A 22,095-nucleotide genomic window follows, 5' to 3' on the forward strand; every position below is an offset into this window, starting at 1 on the left:
ACGCTGCAGCGCTAATACAATAGTCCCTGCAAGTCTTGGACCTGCGCAGATGCGATTCTCGCTCTGACATGCGCAGTGTGACTTGCGTCAATGAGTGCTTATGCGCGGTCACGTTAATGTACCAGGAAGGAATAATACACTGACTTGTACAGCTAACATCGGGGCCCCCATTTCAACCCGCGGATTGGCGGTGAATACAGTTACTGCAAATGATTTGGCATTAACTGTTTCTGTGATGCAGATTTATGTATAAGAACACCTTTTCTATATATCTTTGATACTGCTTTGGGGTTGTTATACCAATATTATTTTTTTACCATAATGTAACATGAACTGTGATTGGTCTATGGCTGGTACTACATGATTGGTTGACCCCTATGACATCAGACCCTAGATTTTAAAAGGTCCAGCAACCTCTTTTTGTCTCATTATAGCCTCAATCCCCTGATGATGCCAGTGATACTAGTGAAACATGTCGGGGAGGCTAAGGGTAGTTTTTACTGGCACATCAGTGATCTTGTATTGGGGCAATAGATGTGGTATACAGGTAGCGGCCACACTTTGATTCATATGCCTGAATGAAATTATAAATGTATAGGTAGGGCGATTAGCACTATATATAGGACGTAAGCTCACTCAATTATTATACTGACTCATGCAAGTTTTATTGCTAATGTTTACTTTAGTAGTATTTAAAAGGATTTCTTGCCTTTTGGCAAACTGTTATTCATATTTGTTACCCTACGCCATTGATGGCAAACCTATTGCACGCGTGCCAGAAAGGGCACGCAGAGCCCTCTCAGCTGGCACGCGGCCTCGCCTCATCCTTGTTCCGAACTGCAGCTTCCTGCCTCACACCATTGAGCGACGCGGCCGTAGAGCTGAATGATGATGTCATCCAGCCGCGGCCACGCCGCTCAATGTGTGAGAGGAAGTGAGAGGAAGGAAGCTGCCGGCGTGCGGAGAGGTGAGTGTGGCCGCTGTGGTGTGTGTGTGTGTCAATGATGGGGAGACCGGTGATGGGGAGAGGGCCAATGATGGAGTGATGGGGAGAGGGCCAATGATGGAGTGATGGGGAGAGGGCCAATGATGGGAGTGATGGGGAGAGGGCCAATGATGGGAGTGATGGGGAGAGGGCCAATGATGGGAGTGATGGGGAGAGGACCAGTGATGGGGAGAGGGCCAATGATGGCGGTGATGGGGAGAGGGCCAATGATGGGAGTGATGGGGAGAGGGCCAATGATGGGAGTGATGGGGAGAGGGCCAGTGATGGGGAGAGGGTGAGAGGACCAGTGATGGGGGTGATGGGGAGAGGGCCAATGATGGGAGTGATGGGAAGAGGGCCAATGATGGGCGTGATGGGGAGAAGGCAACGATGGTAGTGGGGGAGAGGGCAATGATGGGGAGGAGGAAATGGGGGAGGAGGAAATGATGGAGGTGGTGGAATGGGCAATTTCTACATGAAGGGGATCATAATGGGGCATATTTCTGCATGAAGGGGCTCTTGATGGGGTATTGCTACATGAAGGGGATCATGATGGGGCATATTTCTGCATGAAGGGGATCATGATGGGGAATTTCTACATGAAGGGGCATATTACTACAAAAAAGGGGATCATGATGGGGCATATTACTACAAGAAGGGGATCATGATGGGGCACATTTCTGCAAGAAGGGGATCATGATGGGGCAAATTTCTGCATGAAGGGGTTCATGATGGGGCATATTACTACAAAAAGGGGATCATGATGGGGCACATTACTACAAGGGAATCATGATGGGGGCACATTTCTGCATGAAGGGGATCATGATGGGGCATATTTCTGCATGAAGCGGATCATGATGGGGCATATTTCTGCATGAAGGGGATCATGATGGGGCATATTACTACAAAAAGGGGATCATGATGGGGCATATTACTACGAGATCATGATGGGCCACATTTCTGCATGAAGGGGATCATGATGGGGCATATTTCTGCATGAAGGGGATCATGATGGGGCATATTACTACATGAAGGGGATCATGATGGGGCATATTACTACATGAAGGGGATCATGATGGGGCATATTACTACATGAAGGGGATCATGATGTGGCATATTACTACATGAAGGGGATCATGATGGGGCATATTACTACGAGAAGGAGATCATGATGGGCCACATTTCTGCATGAAGGGGATCATGATGGGGCATATTTCTGCATGAAGGGGATCATGATGGGGCAATATTACTACAAGAAGGGGATCATGATGGGGCACATTTCTGCATGAAGAGGATCATGATGGGCATATTTCTGCATGAAGGGGATCATGATGGGGCATATTACTACAAGAAGGGGATCATGATGGGGCATATTACTACGAGGAGATCATGATGGGCCACATTTCTGCATGAAGGGGATCATGATGGGGCATATTTCGGCATGAAGGGGATCATGATGGGGCATATTACTACATGAATGGGATCATAATGGGGCATATTACTACAAAAAGGATCATGATGGGGCATATTACTACGAGAAGATCATGATGGGCCACATTTCTGCATGAAGGGGATCATGATGGGGCATATTTCTGCATGAAGGGGATCATGATGGGGCATATTACTACAAGAAGGGGATCATGATGGGGCATATTACTACAAGAAGGGGAACATGATGGGGCATATTAATACAAGAAGGGGATTATGATGGGGCACATTTCTGCATGAAGAGGATCATGATGGGGCATATTACTACAAGAAGGGGATCATAATGGGGCATTTGGCATTTCGTCATAAATAATTGGGTTTTATGTTGCAGTTTGGGTACTCGGCCTTCGAAAGGTTCGCCATCACTGCCCTACGCTGACTTTGAACAGCAATTTGTGTGTTAATGCGACTGTGTGACAGTCATAACACATGCATGGAGAGCCTGCTTGCTGGGCTATCCATACATGTGTTGTCACTGTCACACAGCCACGACAAATGCAGCTGTGGCGCCGAATAGCTGATAATTGGGAGAGCTCCAGGTATCTGGATTCCCAGCTTTTCCGTAAGCGCTATAGCTAGAGTTGAGCGAAACAGGTCGGTCAGATTCAAAAGTCTCCGACTTTCGCCAAAGTCGGGTTTCATGAAATGAAACCCGACCACAGTGTGAAGTTGGCCATGCGGTCGGCGACCCAAGCGTCAAAGTCGGGTTTCGCCGAATGCTTGCACGTGACTTTTTTCAGCCAATGAGAAGCGGAGCATAGCGGAAGGGGGAGTGGGAGGGGGAGAGGGAGAAGAGAGAGATTTCGCCGCCTCTGGAGTTAAAATTCATGCCAGATGTGTTTACAGTCCTCCACTCACTGCCGACTTTTCTCCCCATTGACTTGCATTGGGTTTCGTGTTTCACGACTTTTCCCTATAGTCGGCCGATTTCGTTCGACTCGACTTTTGAGAAAGTCGGGTTTCATGAAACCCGGCTTGACCCTAAGAAAGGCAAAGTTGCTCATCTCTAGCTATAGCTATTCGGATAATCACTTGTGCGAAGCTATTAGATCAACCTTAAATATATCTACAATATATCTCTGCAGGTCATCTCTTATAATGCCCTCCTGTGTCACACACTACTGATGTCAGATTTACCGGAGGGTAGTTACCAGAATCCACCTTATCTTTCTTAAATATCTGCACCACATGAGCCATCCTCCAATCCTGTGGCACCACCCCTGTCACAAAAGAGTCTAACAAGATGAGATACAGTGGTCAGTATTATTGAGCTCAACTCCCTCAATATCCATGGATGAATGCCATCTGGGCTGGGCGATTTGTCGATGTTTAATTTGCTCTGACTTAGGCGTACTTCTTCTTGTGGTAAACTAGTTATATCAGGTGGTGAACTTTGATTTTTGCCTTGTTGAATGATCCCTGGAACAGTCAGTTTATTAGTGAACACGGATGAAAAGTGCCTGTTTAATATTTCAGCCTTTTCTTTGTCTGCTATAATTTTCCTGTTATTTACATTTTTCGTCCAGCCAGATTTCCCATAATGCCCACCACATCATATTCTGTGACAAACTTAAACGTCTCCAATTTTCATTTTTTTTTGCAAGACACATTTTGCATTTGCCAGCAGACAATAATATTAGCACATTTATTACTCCATCTCACTTCCCTGCTTTCCTTGCATGTCCCAGTTCCCCTACATCCTCATTGACCCCTACTGTCTCACTCTCTCGGTCTACCCTCCCCCCAGTATAAAAGCTCCTTCATCCGTCTGACCATTTTTTCCCCAAGCACAGCTGCACTCTCCCTATTGAGGTGCTGCCCGTGGCTACAGTAGAGCCTGTAGCCAACAGAGAAGTTGTCCCAGTTCTCCATGAACTCAAACCTTTCCTTTCTGCAGCACTTATTTAGCTCCCGCTGATTTTCTACCAACGCTCGTGGCAACGGCAGTATTTCTGAGCACACTAACTTGGAGGTCCTGACATTCGGCTTTTCTCCTAGTTCCCTGTAATCATTTTTCGGACCTTCCACCTCCCTCTGTCATTGGTACCGATGTGTACTATGACTGTTGGGTTTTTCCTAACCCTCCCAACAATCTGTCTATCCAATCCGCAATATGCCGAACACAAGCACATGGCAGACCTAACACTGTTCGGAATTCATGGTCTCGGAGGCAGATGACCCTGACTGTCCTCCTAATTAGGGAGTCCTCTACCATTAACAGGCGTCTGGCCTTTGCTGAACTCCAATCTCCCTCCTTCCTACAGCAGTCATTTTCCCAACATCTTGCTGTAGTGATCCCAGTCCTGGGCTTGTATTCCTAACAGCCAATCAGGCCGATTTACCCTCAAACGGCTGATCAAGGCATGCTTACAGCTCACAAGACACACACCTGGTAGTATCGTCCACAGAGCAAGTCTGATACCCCAATTGTCGGTGTCCTGTACCCCCCCGTGTCAATCTTTTCCCGGCAGCTAACAACCCTGTTACATGTGGATCACCACTATTTGATCTGTATCTCCCCATCTATCCCAGCTGTTGCTTTCCTTCACGCTCCGCTGTGACATACACAGGGTTAATATCCTCCGTGTCCCCCCTGCTCTCTCACCAGCGGAGGGGCTTATTCCATCTCCCATCAGTAAATGCAGCAGCCAATCACAGCTCTCGGGCAGGAGTATAGGTGGTCCAGGCAGGCGGGGGAGTCGCCACTCACTGCCTCTCACAAAGTAACTGCAGATGCCCAGCACAGAGGTACCCGTTACTAGTAGCAACCAAACCCCCAGCAGCATCCCCCCGACCACCCCCTAAATGCAGGAGGGTGCCGGGCAGGCAGCAGGTGAGCAGCTGCAGGGGGCATAGTCAGTTCTCAGTGTGAAGACCCCCCGAGATCAGCAAATAATCCCCCATCAGGAGTTGATTAAAGTGGCAGGGAATGGGAATAGTGAAGGCAGCAGGTAAAGAGGCGACAAGTCTGTGCTGGGGCGGCCTGGAGCAGAGTCCTGCGCATCGCATCGTCTGCCATCTGAAAGAATTTCTGTTGTAAAATGATGCTGACCTTCGTCCCCTCACACTGCCTAGTGAACCAGGTAATTGGCGCATAAGATGGCGCCTGAAATCTATCAGTGCAAATATAATCACATAGCTCTGACTTATCTCAGAAATAACTGACATAGCAAGTAAGAACCAAGACATACAGATGTGCTCAAAAGTTTACATACCCCGGCAGAATTTTTTGTTTTCTTGGCCTTTTTTCAGAGAATGCGAATGATAACACCAAAACTTTTTCTCCCCTCATGGTTAGTGGTTGGGTGAAGCCATTTATTGAAAAACTACTGTGTTTTCTCTTTTTAAATCATAATGATAACCCAAAACATCCAAATGACCCTGATCAAAAGTTCACATACCCCATTTCTTATCACCATGTATTGCCCCCTCTAACATCAATGACAGCTTTAAGTCTTTTGTGGTAGTTGTGGATGAAGTTCTCTATTTTCTGAGTCAAGCTGCCCACACTTCTTGGCAAAAAACCTCCATTTCCTGTAAATTCCTGGACTGTCTAGCATGAACTGCGCACTTGAGATCTCCCCAGAGTGGGCACAACTGTGTGCAGATAGAAATAACTGAAACTCTACCGCCACCTCTTGGAGGTAGAAATACTAGAAGTCATTATTGATCCTTTAACAAGCCTGAAACACCATTTGCAGCACCACGTTCTTCAAGACTTCTGATGACCATCAGCACATACCAAAAAATCTGATGTTCTGGGTGAGTGGCCTCTGGCAGGGGTAAAGTCCCTGTGTCAGCTGACCCTCGCTGGGCCTTCTGGACAGATAGGGGACGATGTTCTGGTGGCCCTTCTCCTTTTGGAGTGCGCTGCGATGGATGGCATCCTAGTCCACAATCTCCACCTCCAAAGACAAGGTCCCAGCGGAACGGTTATTTTTTCTAAACATTCTCCTCATTCTCATTTATACTTTCCAATGCCTACACAAGTTATGGGAACTTATGCTAATGAGGACATTTTTTGAAATAAATTTAAATAAAGTAGGTGGGGCCAGGTTAGGGAAGACAAACTGAGGGCCAGGAGTACCTAAGCTGTATGCTGACTAGCAGGCACAGTACTGTGTGACCAAACATCGCCACCTGGTGGTAATCCTAAGTCTGTACAGTCCAGAAAACACCAATGATCTGACAGGTTAGAGAAACTGTAATATTTCTTGTTACTACTGATTCAATGAAAACCTCAGCTTTTTTGGAGTGCAGAGCTATTCAATGGCTGAGCGCATAGATTTCAGTAGTAAGACTTTAAGAGGTTTAACCCCTTAGTGACCCACAATACATCTTTTTTACTGACCTGCGATATGAGACTAGCATCCTGTAGCTGTCGGCTGTACATAATAGCTGACAACTTGCTGCATCAGCCATGATCAGTGTTGGCACTGACTGTAGTTGTATAACCCCTTAAATGCTCTTGTCAACAGTGACTAGCAATCTAGATGTTAACAGATTGTGGGGGCTCCCTCTTTAACCCCATCAGCACTTTGAGATCTTGATCGTGTGGTCCTGATGTTTGCCATGGCAGTTGATGGACAAATAATGGCCTTAAAGTCTTCCGGCTATAGTGGCCTGTTCAGAAGTTATCAACATTTTGATTGGAAAAATAAACTTCTTCATTCCTGCTATGCCACTGTGCATTAGTTCCTGAAAAGCACCTGAAGGGTTAATAAACTACCTGAAAGCAATTTTGAATACATTGGGGGGGGGGGGTGCAGTTTCTAAAATGGTGTCACTTTTGGGGGTTTCCAATATATAGGAAACACAAAGTCACTTCAAACCTGGATAGGTCCCTGAAAAAATAAGTTTTGTAAATTTTCTTGAAAAAAATTATGAAAAATTACTGCTTGATTAGAATTTTAGAAGGTTTAACAAATAAAACAACAATTTACAAATGGTGCTGATGTAAAGCAGACATGTGGGAAATGTTATTTATTAAGGTTTTTGTGTGATACGACTGTCTGGATTAAAGGGATAATCATTCAAAGTTTGAAAATTGCAATTTTTTAAAAGTTTATCAAATTTCTGATATATTTTTTTTTTTTTTTTACAAAAAAACAACACATATGAAATTAAATTTACCATTACCATAAAGTATGATGTGTCACAAAAACAGGGATTTTTGTGAGTACTCACCGTAAAATCATTTTCTCCAAGCCACTCATTGGGGGACACAGACCATGGGTGTTATGCTGCTGCCACTAGGAGGCTGACACTAAGTGAATACAAAAAAGTTAGCTCCTCCGCAGTATACACCCTCCTGCTGGCTCCCAGAGAACCAGTTCAGTGCAAAAGTAGTAGATCACTAACATCACATTCGAGTACAACGCTTCAAATTAAAGAAAAACAAGCCCAAGCTAAAAGATTACCAGGGTGGGTGCTGTGTCTTATTGGGGGACACAAACCATGGGACATCCCAAAGCAGTCCCTGGGTGGGGAACCATATAACAGATCGACCCCCATGTCCCAACTGGCTAATGTTGCACTACCACCGCTTGCAGAATACGTCTGCGAAGGGCCACATGTGCAGATGTCTGAGAAACGTAGGCTGTACCAAATGGCAGCCTTACAGAACTGTTCTGTGGACGTTGATGCCGAATGGCCCAAAAAAAGCATCCATGACAGAGTAAAGTGTGCCTTAATCCCTGCTGGGACAGGCTTGTCCCTGATGCAGTAGGACTTCTGAATAGCCAAGCGAAACCATTTGGTATTGTGGCCCTGAAGCGGCTAAACCCTGCCTGAGACCCTCAGGAAGCATGGATAGGGCGTTCGACTTACTGAAGGGCACCGTCCTCGAGACAAACCTTCTGAGAGGCCTCACTACATCCAGGGTGTTTAGAGCTCATTCCACCCGATGTACCGCTGCTAGACAAAAAGAGAGGACAATGTCCTCGTTAAGGTGGAAAGACGAGACCACCTTGAACAACAAAGAACGGAAGCGATTCGATGACCACCTTATCCTGGTGGAAAAATCAGGAGAGGAACTTGACAGGACAGAGTGGCTAGCTCTGAGACTTGCCTGATAGACGTCACTGCAACACAAAAGGATGACCTTCCGAGACAGAACTGGCAACAAGACATCCTGCAACGGTTCGAAAGGCATCTGCTGAAGGGCACCCAGGATCATTATAAGGTCCCAGGCCTCTAACGGCATTCTATAGGGGAATACCACATGGGAGACATCCTAAAAGAAAATCATCACTTACATAATGGAGGCACTCCTGCGCTGGAATAAAACAGATAAGGCCGAGTTCTTGCCTTTGAGAGATAGTGTCAAACCTGATTCCAGACCAGTCTGGAGAAAAATTCCCAAAATGGAGGGAACAGAGAAGACATGAGGACGTCCGCTGTACCGGCACCGTGCGAAAATAGGTTATCAGGTGCGGTGACAGATGCTGATGCAGGTATCCCAAAGCTAATCATTGTGGGAAACCCTTGATGAAAGAACCTAGCTTGAGATGGATCCCGGGGTTCACCGGCCAGGCCGTTAAACACTGGTGCTCCGGATTCTCATGATAAGATGGAAGTTGGCAGAGCAGATCTGGACGATCCGGTAGTCACCACGGGACATCAGCGACTATCAGCACTAAATTTGCATATCACGCCCAGCGTGGCCAAACCTGGGCGACAAGGATTACCAGAGTTCCCTCCGCTTACATCTTCCTGATGACCCTTGTAAGAAAGGAAAGCGGGAAAAAACACGTACGGAAGACGAAACTGATGCCACGGAGAGACCCGTGCATGCACCTTGATGGTCTTGGGATCCCGAGACCGGGCTCTGAAGTGGAGCAACTTGGCGTTCAATCTTGAAGCTAACAGATCCACGACCAGAGTCCTTAAGTGAATACATATCTGTAGGAAGACCTCCAGATGAAGTTCCCACTGTCTCAAGGCGAGACGTTGGCGGCTAGGAAAAAAAGTGCCATCCAATCTTTCACGTCTGGGATATGGACTGCTGAAAATACCGAGAAGTTCCTTTCTGCTCATCGGAGTATATGGGCTACCTCGCGCATGGCTGCCCCGCAGCGGGTACGACTTTGATGATTGATATAAGAGACAGCCGTGGCTTTGTCTGATTGAATTCGGACGGGGTGACCCGCCAGGAGATAATGGAACTGCTGTAGGGCTATCCCGATTCGGATTTCCCGGGAAGGCTCAACTCATGAGTTGACCAGTGCCCCTGAGCAGTGTGGTGAGGAAAGAACTACTCCCCAGCCAAGAGGGCTGGCATCGGTAGTCACTACCAGTCATTAAACCGGGAGAAAGGAATTCCTCTGGAAGACAGAAGACCTCAATGTCCACAAACAGAGGTTGTCTGACCCGCCGGGGCAAGCGTCTCCGGCGGTCGAGAGAGAACGGGTTCCTGTCCCAAGCAGCTACATCATTCTGCAGTGGACGGAGATGCTGCTAAGCGAAGGAGACCGCTTCCATTGCTGCCACCATTTTTCTCCAGTGCCCTCATGGCAAACCGGATGCCACCATTTTTCCCCAGTGCCCTCATGGCAAACCGGACGGACTGACAAGATGAGTGGCTAAAAGCGCGGGCTCCTTTTTGAAGGGGTTGGACCTTGTCTTGAGGGAGAATCACCAACCGTCGGTGTCCAGGGTCATTCCTAAAAAAGGATATCCACTGTGCTGGAACGAGGGAAGACTGGTATACATCAGGGAGCTCAGGCGAGAGAGTAACGCCAGTGATACGAAGGCACTTCGCGCAGTCCTGGGAGGACGGACCCCTGAGAAGGTCGTCTGAGTAGGGCAGAACGATCACGCCCAAAGAGTGCAAGCTGGACATGATGGCCGTCATGACCATCGAGAGCACTGTGGGCGCGGTAGCATGCTGTTAAGGAATGGTGAAGCACAGGAATGTCTAGAGAGGGGGAAGAAAAAAAAAAAAACCTGCCAGGACCCCGTGCAGCCAAAGTAATGACCGAACTGCAAACAGATTCGAGTAGAACCCTTTGTTTTCGTCGTTTACTGGGACCAGAACAATGATTCCGTCTTAACGCAATGAATCTATGGTGTCTGAAAACGGATTTGTTGTTGACGCCGAAAAGGACGTCTAAGCCTTGCTGTGGAGGAAATTTGCTCTTTCCTCCAGTAGCATCAGAGACAAGCTGAACCAGCTTCACTCTAAATAAACGGCCACTGTGGGAAGGAAGAGATGTCAGAGACCTTTTACACAGAGACCGTTTTCTATTTACTGAGCCATAATGTCCTTTAGAACATGATGGCATCCGTCTAAAAGGGCAGTCTAGGAGACTATGGCTTTAGATACCTCCGTCGCGGCCCCCGAGTTCCGTAGGTTGATGATCCATTCGGTCCAGGATAGAAGGGTTCTGGAGCTGGACAAAATACTGGAGGGTCTAGAGCAGGAGATTCAGCTCAATCTTTCTGCAGGTCAGCTGAAAAAGGGGGTACCTCGCCTCAAGAGGCTTCTGACCTGTGAGGCGTATATCAGGTAGCTCTTTTTGCCGGTTAAGTATAACCCGAACTTCCGGGTGAATGGCAAACGCTGTATGAGTGCGATTAGCCTCCTGAGAGACACTGCGAGTTCCGGGACAGAACCGGAATCCTCGTCAACCTTCAGAGTCTGGTTGATGGCCCTGATAAGCGAATCCCCCGTATTCTGGAACTCTGGCAAGTCCAGATGTGAGGAAACATCCAATTCCCACTCAGAGTCCTGTTCGCTGCACATCTCTGGTGAGAGAGTGCGAGACAGAGCTCACGGACGCCAAGGTACGTGATTACTCAGGTAACGTGCTACGGATCCGTTTTCTAGACACCTGCACGTTTCTAGAATGCTTGCGGCCCCTGCTGACAGCTCCTGTGTAAGAGAGGATCCATATATATCAGTCCTGCGAACGCTCCGATCCACAAATGGATCAAGGAGGTATTCAATCTCTTTGGCCAGAGAAGCCATGGATTACCATAGTGATGAAGCCCACTGAGGGGGGGCTAGATACACTGGGATCGGTGGCGGCGAAGGGCTTGTGAGCACACTTGGGGTCGCGGGCTTAGTGAAGAGCAGAGGGGGAGGGAGCGGGGCCTCCTTACCCAGAACCTGTGATCCTCGGCATCCACATTGGAATAGCATTTTTATCAGCTTCATATATCGCCGGGCAGTCACCACTTCCAGATCGTGTCCAGGAGCAGCAGATGGAGTGAACAGCCGCTTCCTGATGCCAGTTCGTGTCTGGAAGAGGCAGGAGGATGAAAAATGACCGCTGAGATTTGCAGAGGCGCTTCTCATCCTGGACATGAAGCGCCCGAAAAGTGGGCGTAGCCGCTGGAGCGAGTCATAGTGCAGGTGGAGCCTCCAAGTTGCAGCCTACACAAGGCTGAAGCCAGGGACTAAATTTTTGGTGCCGGACGGCAAGCAGGGAAAATAAAAGAAATGCCCTCCCCGCAGGAGAAAAACGTGGACCCACCGTCCACTGCCGCCCGGTCCGTTGCACAGAGTCCTCCAGCTACTTCAGACCTGGTACTTACCCGGAAGCTGCTGAATGGCAGAGTACGCAGCTCTATCCAGCAGGTCAGAGAAAGAAAAAATGCTCTCTGCTGCTGTTTTGGACGCTGCAGGGAATCGTCAATCCACCTTCCCTTTGTTAGGGAAGTGGAGAGGGACCGTCCGCCTCCTTCCACCACCGCAGTTTTCAGCATTGGTGATGCAGTGGGAGGACGCACAGACCATCTCTGTACCTCTGAGGCCTAGGGTTTCACTACCTCAGGATGGACAGGGCTGTGTCCGGCATGGTGTCCCACGTCGCAGGAGAGGCGACACTCCATGTGCTCGCTTGTTGTTGGTTTGGGGAGATCGGACCCTTTCGATAGGGTCCGTTGCCCCGATCTCATCTTCATGGTGGAAGAAAGGAAAAAAAAAATAAAGAGAATGGTCTGAAAACCAGACCCATGTGCCTCCTACGGACACTAAGCATGAGGGTGTATACTGCAGAGGAGAAGCTAACTTTTTTTGTATTCACTTAGTTTCAGCCTCCTAGTGGCAGCAGCATAACACCCATGGTCTGTGTCCCCCAATGAGGCGAAGGAGAAAAAACAATAGCAAAATCAATGGGATATGAAGCTTTCCATAATTATTACTACATAAAGGGTCATGTGAGATTGTAAAAAAAATTGGCCCGGTCACTAAGGGGTTAAAAACAATTCTTCACAAAATGTGTTGGGCTTTACAGTAATGTTGTGTAAAATCTTTGCAATTGGGATTCATTTAAAATTTAGCAGTGTTTTTGACTTTTACAATCATTTTATTTTCCTACACATTGGAGGTGTAACTGGTGATATCAGTGAGCCTCTTATTGCGCTTTTCTCATTTCCTCTGTAATGATTTATGACCGCATCAAAGTTCAGCACTACTTTAATGTGGTGTGAAACATTCTTCTTTTTCCATCAGGTGGATTTTGGGCTCTCTCTGTTCCCTGGCCATTGCTTTCTGCGACATTAGTTACGTTAATCCATCAGTGAGGGGTTTCTGATGGGGCCTTTGTAACTTCTGGCCTCTGATTTATGAATCCAGACCACAGCAAAGTTGAGCTGAACTTTGACGCGATCATAAAATCTGCATGCAGTTCAGAAATACACTGATAATCGCGCTACAAACAGAAGCGTGTGGCATCTAAGTGGGGAAATCTCTTACCAGAAAGAATAATCAGGAGCAGCAATGGGGAGAAACACATCGGTGAATTCTGCTGTGGTGAGCGCTCTGCGATATGTAAAGGCCATAAGTCCCAGCAGCCCCACAAGCCACGCATCATTAACAAGGAGCCGGCGCACGAATGAAGGCGACATGGAAGCACAGTCGTCTGCTGCGTAATTTACTTTATTGAAGGCACTTTAACTAATGACCAACTTTTCCATGTAATGATCAGCTCAACCCACAGAGGGGCAGAAGACAAATCCCGACAAGAAAAGAACCAATGAAATTCTGCCAAATGGTAAAAACCTTCGTTTAATAATTCCTTTATTGCGATCCATTGTAAGTGGCGCCGCTGCTCCCAACACAGTCTGGTTATTAAAGCTTTTGTTAAAGGGAGGGTGGTGGTGGGGGAAATAAAAAAAAAAAAATTACACACGTAAAACACACCGATATAGTACACGCTGCCATGATAACCTCGCACTGCCACATTGTGCTCTACAGTTAGAAAGGTTTGTGCAAATACTGCTAAGTTTCACCGCGGGCGCCTTCGCCGATTGTGTTGTCAGTTCAGAAGAGGACAGGACCATAATATTCTATAAATATATAGATATCTACATGAGTGTGAATATATATATATTATATATACACATACACACACTTTACAGTTAGGTCAATGTGCAAACAGAAACCAGTGTGATCATCTGCACCTTCCCAGATTAGTCATCTGAACACTGGAAGATTTTGCATATTTCAACATTCAGAAATGCAACATTGCATTTAAAAAAAAATAATCTATATTCTACAGCATTAATACTGTAAAAAAACAAACAAAAACAAACCACTGCTGTGACATGAATTTCCTGACCACACTGAGGTGGAGGCGGCCATGTTGTAGACAGAAGCTGTATTAATGGGCGACACCGGGCACGTCAGTTATATACATTACACCGGCACCTATGCAAATGTTGCAAAACTACAACTCCCATCATGCCTGCTCAGCGCAACCGCTCAGAGTTTGGCTACAGCGATGCAAGTTGACATACACTGCGGCAATAGACCTCCCCCCCCCCCCCCCCCCCAAAAAAAAATAAAAAAAGTGAAAATTTAACTTTTCAATTAAAAAAAAAAACAATATTGATTTTGTCTGGACAGAATAAAAGGGGAAAAAAGAATCAAATTCAATTAAAAAAAAATTGTAATGTTGTTTTAGTCTATAAAATGGCGCCAGTACCTCGTTCAGGGTAAAGCATTACTTTTCCAGGCATACAAGTTAGTAAGAATCAGTAAATGTATCGAGAAAGTGCCTCACAATATAACTTTAAAAAAAAAAGTTAATTTTGCAAAAAAACATTCAAAGCGTTGCATAAAATTTACAGAGCGTCTCCAATGGCTGAGCTGTTCCTCCCCCCCCCCCCCCAAAAAAAAAAAAAAAAAATGCATAAAAGGGTCAAAGACGGCAGATAAAACATCCCCTCCCCCCAAGAGATGAGCAGAGTCACCACTTAAAGGCATTTGAAGGAACATTTTTGTTTAAATCTTATTTCTTTCCATTGGTTCATCTTAAAACATGAAAATATAAAAAATAGAATTTCCTTCTCCGCGTGCCGTCCCGAGATCAGGTTGAACATTCTCCACTCTTAAAAACAGAGCGATATCCTTAGATCTGTATATATGGAGCATCGATGGACATACAGGAGTCTATGCATCAATATTTTTTTCATTTTTATTTTTTTTTCCTTATTTACCTACCAGGACAGAGGTAGTGTAGAAATCGCAGGGCCGGGTGTACAATAGTTAGCAGCTTTATTAAAAAAATAATAATTAGTGTCCATGCTTAGGGGCGTGACAAATAAAGACGGCATAGGATATTGCATATATGTATTAAAAAAAAAAAAAAAAAAAGTTAATTGTACTCCATGCAATCGGCAGATATGGTAACGGACAAAAAAAAGGATGAGGGGGGAAAAAAAAAATCTGCAGTGCCAGCATAGGTGATAGATGTAAGATCTATGGGGCCGCGCATGGGCGGTGAGAGAAAGAATGCTTCCACTCTCCCTTGTTAAAAAAAAACAAAAAAAAAAAACACTTCTAAATATATAAAACCTTTGCGTCCCATCATAAGAGACCTCACGTAAATGGGAAGACTGAAGCGATGTTTCAGCGACTGCGCGCTGTCTGAACTGCGCATGTGCTGCCAGAAAAAAAACCTATGCAAGTTAAAGAAAACCCCTCAAGTCATCCTGTATTTCCCACAATTTGTCAATTTTCAGATTATACAATAATTTAGTTTTTTTATTATGAAGAATTAGACAATTTGTGGAAAATTGTGTATAGTGTTTTGGGTTTGTATTTTTTGTACAGTCTCCCGATTCATGCGACGCCCTTCATACGGGCAGCCAAAAACGCTCTTTCGCGCAGCGCATGCGCACTGCTTCACTGCACAAGCACGGTTTAAATAGAAAAAAAAAGTGTTAATTTGCTGCAGGAAAGAGGGTTTCTCCCTGCCATGTGCGCGACAGTCCTTGAGGGATGTCATTGATTAGAAAAACATGGCTGCCGTCTTTCCAAAATAGCGCCACCCATATGTACAGGTTTGTATGTGGTATTACAGCACCACTGGAATGAATGTTGCAGAGCTGCAATACCACAGACAACCTGTAGATACAGACAGCGCTGTTTGTCCAGGATTAAAAAAATGGCTGCTCTCCTCCACAATCAAAATAATAAAAAAAAAAAAAAATTGCGACTTTAAATAACAGAAAGGAGAAAAATTACCTAAAGTGCTACGGAGGGCATCATCACATACAAAAATTACCATTAATATTTTTTGTTTGCTCCTAACAAAAAAAAATAGCGAATTCTACTGACTAGTTCCTCGTCCTCTAGAATTTGTACAGCCGCTCCACCCTGAAAACAACCATAAAACACTTAAAGGAAAAGTCTGTAGAAACATATTGCATCCTCCCCAATGCTGCCCCCAACTGGAGTCCTTCAGAACCTGTGGATTAAAGCCTGCTTTTCACGCTCTTTCCGCCTCAGTTCCTCCTTGTAACAGCACGAACAGTAGTTGCCCGTTTCTGGGTGTCCATAAAAATTGCAGTGCGTCTGCTTACACTTGGTCTGCTGGACGTTATAGTGCGTCCGCACCTTGTTGCCGTCCGCCCCTCTGGACATGGTGCTGGGGTCTATGTGTTCCTGGTAGCCATTGCTGTGCATTATGCAAACAGTCTGGTCGCCCTCAGGATAGACCGGGGGAAGTTCAGACTCGGAAGGAGAAAGCCTACCCATGTGCGGAGGGCTGGACTGGTACGGATGAGGCCGAGTCTGCATGCAGTGTCGGGGAAGGGTGGCATAGGAGGGCAGATTATTGCAAGAGCCACCCGCTACCTGCCGCCTACTGTCCTGGTAGCTGTGTGGGTGGGAGCAGTCTGACGTGTTGACGATGGAAGGTCTCGGGATGGTGAAACCCCCGGAATAACTGGAAGGTAGTGCTCCTTTCACACCGTAATCCATTCCATAATTAGAAGTCATTTGTGAATATGATGGTAGGGGCAGGAGCTCGTCGGACTTAGGCAGCAGCATGTCTTGCTCTAGTCTCTTTGCCGCGCCACAGTTCATCATTGCCTTCTTCTCAGCCTCCCTTTGCTTCTGCTCCGCTATGAACCGGTCATGGGCATCGGCCAGGTACCGTTGGATCATCTGCTTCTGGTAAGGATGGCGGTCGCTGGTTTTTAGCAGGCAGGCGAAGATAAACTTACGCTCCCCTTGCATGGCTGCTCGCAGGATGCTCAGACTTAACTTGACGTCGTGGCTGTATTTGTAGGGATCGCCCTGGGCCTTGTCCGTAGCAGATTTGCTGGAGGACTTCTCCGAGCTCGTGGAGATGTCGCCCTGTGATGAGTCCTCTTTGCTGCCCTTTCGGCCCTTTAAAGACCCTTTCTTCTTCTTCTCCAGCGTGTCCCCTTGTCCATTGCTCATCCCAGACTTCCCGCTCTTGCTGTGCATTAGGCCACCCATGTTTTTCTTCAGCTTACTGCCCAGGCTCTTCCCGAAGCTGCCCAGCTTGTTGGCCACAGAGTCCGTCCGCTTTTTATCTTTCTCCTTGTCCTTCTCCTTCTTTGACTTCTCCTTCTCCTTGTCTTTCTCCTTCCCGGTTTTGCTGCCTCCGTTGCTCGCTGAGCTGCTGCATACAGACTCTTTGTCGGACTCTCCGGATTCTGCAGCAGACCTCGCGTCATCTCCGGCCGATGCAGTGGGGGACTCCGGCTGGGCGAGGGGGGCCTGCGGACAGAAAACAATATCAGACATTGGATGTAATGATCCCACCTCTACAGTAAATGTAAGGCCTCATTCACCAGCCTCTGCTCCCTATCTAACCCCTCTGAACTCACCTCTCCCTCTTTCTGATCACAACCTACTTACATTCTCTTCCTTCTCCTCTCCAGGTGCACAATCCCCACTCCACAAACTTGCACACCCCTCGCAGAAATCTTACACACTTCGATCTACACTCACTGTCTGAATCCCTTCTCCCTCTTACAGACATAAGTTCTCTACTCAATGCGGATGCTGCTGCCGCTCTATATAACACCACAATAGCTGCAGCTCTGAAATCGGGTTGCCCCTCACACACATACCAAAGCTCGCAAAATCAGACAGCCCTGGCACACCAGCCTGACCAAAGAACTGAGACGGGCTACCAGGATTGCTGAGCGGAGATGGAAAATATCCCACTCCCACGAGCACTTCATTGCATTCAAACAGTCCCACACTACTTTCAATACCACACTCGCTGCAGCAAAACAAATCTACTTCTCATCTCTCATATCCTCCCCGTCTCACAACCCTAAACAGTTAAGGGCCTGTCACACTAAGCGATATCGCTAGCAATATCGCTATAACGTCACTGTTTTTTGTGACGTTATAGCGATATCGCTATGTCTGATACTTACCTCCAACGGCTCCCCCGCTGGTTAACACTGATCGCACGAGAACGTCCTGGACCGTTTCTCGTCGTCAGCTTCCTGCTGGGCTTCCTGCTGTGACGACAAGCGACGCGTGAACGCGGGCGGGCGGATGTCAGGATCGCCTCGTCTGACAGGTAAGTAGCGACCCCCGACCCCTGCGATGTCGCTGGTGAGATCTGCCTGTGTGGCAGCTCACTAGCGACCACTTAGCGATGCACCAGCGATCCTGACCGCGTCATATCGCTGGTGCATTGCTAAGTGTGACAGTACCCTTACTCAACACCTTCAATTCTCTCCTCTGTCCCCCAGCACCTCCTCCCTCTCCACTCATCTCAGCTGAAGACTTTGCCTTATTTTTCAAGCAGAAGGTTGATAACATCAGAGACAGTTTTGGTCGATGACCCCCAGAGCCCTTCCTCCTAACTGCCCAGCCCTCCTCCTCCAAAACCAACTTCTCCACCATTACAGAAGATCAACTTTCCACTCACGATCACATCTCACCACCTGTGCACTTGACCCGATCCCATTTCATTCCAAACCTCAACCACAATCGTCATCCCAACACTAACCCATCTTTTCAACCTATCACTAACAACTGGTGTCTTCCCCTCAAGCTTTAAACATGCCTCAATCACACCTATCCGCAAAAAGCCCTCTCTTGACTCATCCTCTGTGTCTATAGCCATCGCCCTATATCACTTCTCCCCTATGCCTCAAAACTACTGGAACAACACATCCATCTTGAACTGTCCACCCACCTCTCTACTTGCTTACTCTTCGACAGCTTACAATCTGGCTTCCGGCTGCACCACTCCACTGAAACCGCCCTAACTAAGGTCACCAATGACCTAGTAACCGTCAAGGCCAAGCGACCCTACTGTCGTCCTACTCCTGGACCTGTCCTCTGCCTTTGACACAGTGCACCATTCCCTATTACTACAGACCCTCTCATCTCTTCGCATAATTGACTTGGCCCTATCTTGGATTGTGTCAAACCTAACAGACTGTCCCACTCACACACCACCTCCTCACCTCGCCCCCTATCTGTCGGAGTCCCGCAAGGTTCAGTCCTAGGGCCTCTGATCTTCTCCATTATACCTTCGGCCTCGGGCATCTCATAGAATCTCACGGCTTGCAGTATCACCTCTATGCTAATGACACACAGATCTACATCTCTGGACCAGATATCACTTCCCTACTAACCAGAATCCCGTAATGTTTGTCTGCTATTTTATCCTTCTTCTCCGCTAGGTTTCTAAAATGTAATGTGGACAAAACAGAATTCATAATCTTTCCCCTATCTCACTCGCCCTCCCCAATAGACCTATCCATTAAAGTAAATGGCTGCTCACTCTCTCCAGTCCCACAAGTTTGCTGCCTTGAGGTAACCCTTGACTCCTTCAAACCACATATCCAAGCCCTTTCCACTTCCTGTAGGCTTCAACTCAAAAATATTTCACGGATCTGTACATTCCTCAACCAAGAATCAGCAAAAACCCAAGTTCATGCCCTCACCATCTCCCGCCTTGACTACTGCAACCTCCTGCTATGTGGCCTCCCCTCTAACACTCTCGCTCTCCTCCAATCAACTCTAAACTCTGCTGCCGGACTAATCCACCTGTCCACCTGCTATTCCCCGGCCTCTCGCCTCTGTCAGTCCCTGCACTGGCTCCCCATTACCCAAAGACTCCAATTCAAAACCCTAACCATGTCATACAAAGCCATCCACAACCTGTCTCCTCCATACATCTGTGACCTCGTCTCCCTGTACTTACCTGCACGCAACCCCCGATCCTCACAAGACCTCCTTCTCTACTCCCCTCTTATCTCCTCTTCCCACAATCGCATTCAAGATTTCTCCCGCACATCCCCCCACACTCTGGAACTCTCTACCCCAACATATCAGACTCTCTCCTACCATGGAAACCTTCAAAAGGAACCTGAAGACCTACCTCTTCAGACAAGCCTACAACCTGCAGTAACCACCGATCGACCAAACTGCTGCACGACCAGCTCTGCCATCACCTATTGTATCCTCACCCATCCCTTGTAGATTGTGAGCCCTCACAGGCAGGATCCTCTCTCCTCCTGTACCAGTCGTGACTTGTATTATTTAAGATTACTGTACTTGCTTTTTTATTATGTATACCCCTCCTCACATGTAAAGCGCCAAGGAATAAATAGGGCTATAATAAATAATAATTCAAAACACAAATCTCCAGTCAGTGTGCTCAACAGTCCCAATCCGGATTAACGGTAGACAATAAAAATGAGTCAAAATGGCTGATGTTGCCTACAAGTTGTCCTCAGGAGCAGCTACTCACCTGCACCTCGCACGGTAGCGACAGCCACGTCACCGTCATGTAACTGTGCAGCAGGCTTAGCTTTGCTTCCAATGATAACGTGACCCTGGAAACAAAACCTCAGGTTACCTAGGTGTATGGTACACGCAGCCGCAGCGCCATGACAGACCAAATGGTCTGGGGAACAGAAGGTGCATGCCAGCAAGAAAACTCTTTCTGATCAGATATCAATGCCCGACAATTGATTATGTGGCACAGAAAAATACACGACTGGGATTGGAGTGGACTCGTATCCCAGCTTTTTAGTCTCTTAGATGCTATGGTCACTTCTGATGCTATTAGGGGTTTTATAGCAAAACGAGGGATGGCACAGTGATGCCCGTCAGTCTATGGGGCAGATTTCCTTACGACTGAGATTCTATTATATGAGACATAAATCATAAAAAATTCAATGTAGAAAATAAAGAAAAGCTCCAATCACCCAAGTTTCTTTTCTTTTCAATTCTCTCATTAAGAAAAAAAAAAAAATAAAGAAACGACAGTAACTAATAAGAACTGCAGAAAACTCACTGAAAAAAAGTGTTTTTTTTCCCACCCGCACCAGATCAGCAGAGGAAAAAATGATGGCTGAGAAATACAAGTCAATCTTTAATGGGTTAATACACAATTGCTTATACATGAATCCTATATTCCAGGTTGAGTGTCACCAGCAGAGGGCAGCAGTAAGCAATCTGTATCCCAGCACTGCGCTTCATCAGGTCTTCACTGAGGCTGACCATCCATCTGTGGAGGCCTGATACGTGCCCTCATGCCGCCCTAGTCTGGGCATCATCCTTACTGCCAGTCTGTGTGCGGCAGATTATATTACAGCCTCCGCGCAGAAGCTCATGAAACATTTATAGGCACATGTGCTAGGATGACATAACGACTCATAAGGGGAGGATGCGGCATCATGGCCAGGAGCCCTATGTCTGCCACCAAAATACATCCTCTCCTTAGTGGTACAGTGCACGCATGTGGATTTTAAAAGTACCAGAGACCGCCTCTCCTTGGTAACACTACCCGGGTCCGCAGACCTCCCTTTCTGGATGGTCAGCAGCGGTCATATCAGCAAGACCAGAACACGATGTACAGTGCCAATCTATGGACATCCTATTCAGACGCTACAGACTAGGGACCAATCCGGGGCTGCAGCAGTGATCAATGCGTCACTGCTGCAGCGATCACCTGTCCACACCTGCTGGAAAAGGAAGGAGACCCAAACAATAGTGCCAATTGGTAGCTAAGTATAGATTTTCATTTTTGTGCAAAGGTATGAAGAAAGGGAATTAAACATATCAGGAGACATTGGAATAAGGCTTGTCACATGGACATTCGGTGTGGGGAACAATGTGGATTGGAGGTACAAGGTGGCACATATACAGGACTTCAAGTACCATCAGAGGCTGGACGTACAGAGAATTCCTCCATACTGTACACACCGCCTCTGCCAGCATACCACCGTATAGCCTATGAGCTGGGTCACTTACCCTGCCAGGCGGACATTGTCAGAGTCGTTCTTGCCCCACTCCCAGTCTTTCCCAGGGTCCACTGCAAAGTGTACGGGTAGTAACTTGTGCTGAGAGTCCGTCAGGGGGATGAAAGGCGCTG

General features: G+C 47.0%; 1 protein-coding gene across 3 annotated transcripts in view; it reads right to left on the reverse strand.

Moving 5' to 3' along the window:
• Positions 1–13,340: 13,340 nt before the first annotated feature.
• Positions 13,341–22,095, reverse strand: part of OTUD7B (OTU deubiquitinase 7B) — a 79,696-nt gene continuing 70,941 nt past the window's right edge. For all 3 annotated transcript variants that reach the window (XM_073567055.1, XM_073567054.1, XM_073567053.1), the window contains exons 9-11: positions 21,975–22,092; positions 20,467–20,551; positions 13,341–17,456 (exon numbers count right to left, since the gene is read on the reverse strand). In XM_073567055.1, coding sequence (XP_073423156.1) covers positions 16,167–17,456; positions 20,467–20,551; positions 21,975–22,092 — 1,493 coding nt within the window. In that variant the 3' untranslated portion in view covers positions 13,341–16,166. The remainder of the gene's footprint in view (positions 17,457–20,466; positions 20,552–21,974; positions 22,093–22,095) is intronic.

Source organism: Dendrobates tinctorius, unplaced genomic scaffold, assembly GCF_039654945.1.
Source record: "Dendrobates tinctorius isolate UK_male_01 unplaced genomic scaffold, ASM3965494v1 ptg000019l, whole genome shotgun sequence".
In the NCBI taxonomy this organism is placed as follows: domain Eukaryota; kingdom Metazoa; phylum Chordata; class Amphibia; order Anura; family Dendrobatidae; genus Dendrobates; species Dendrobates tinctorius.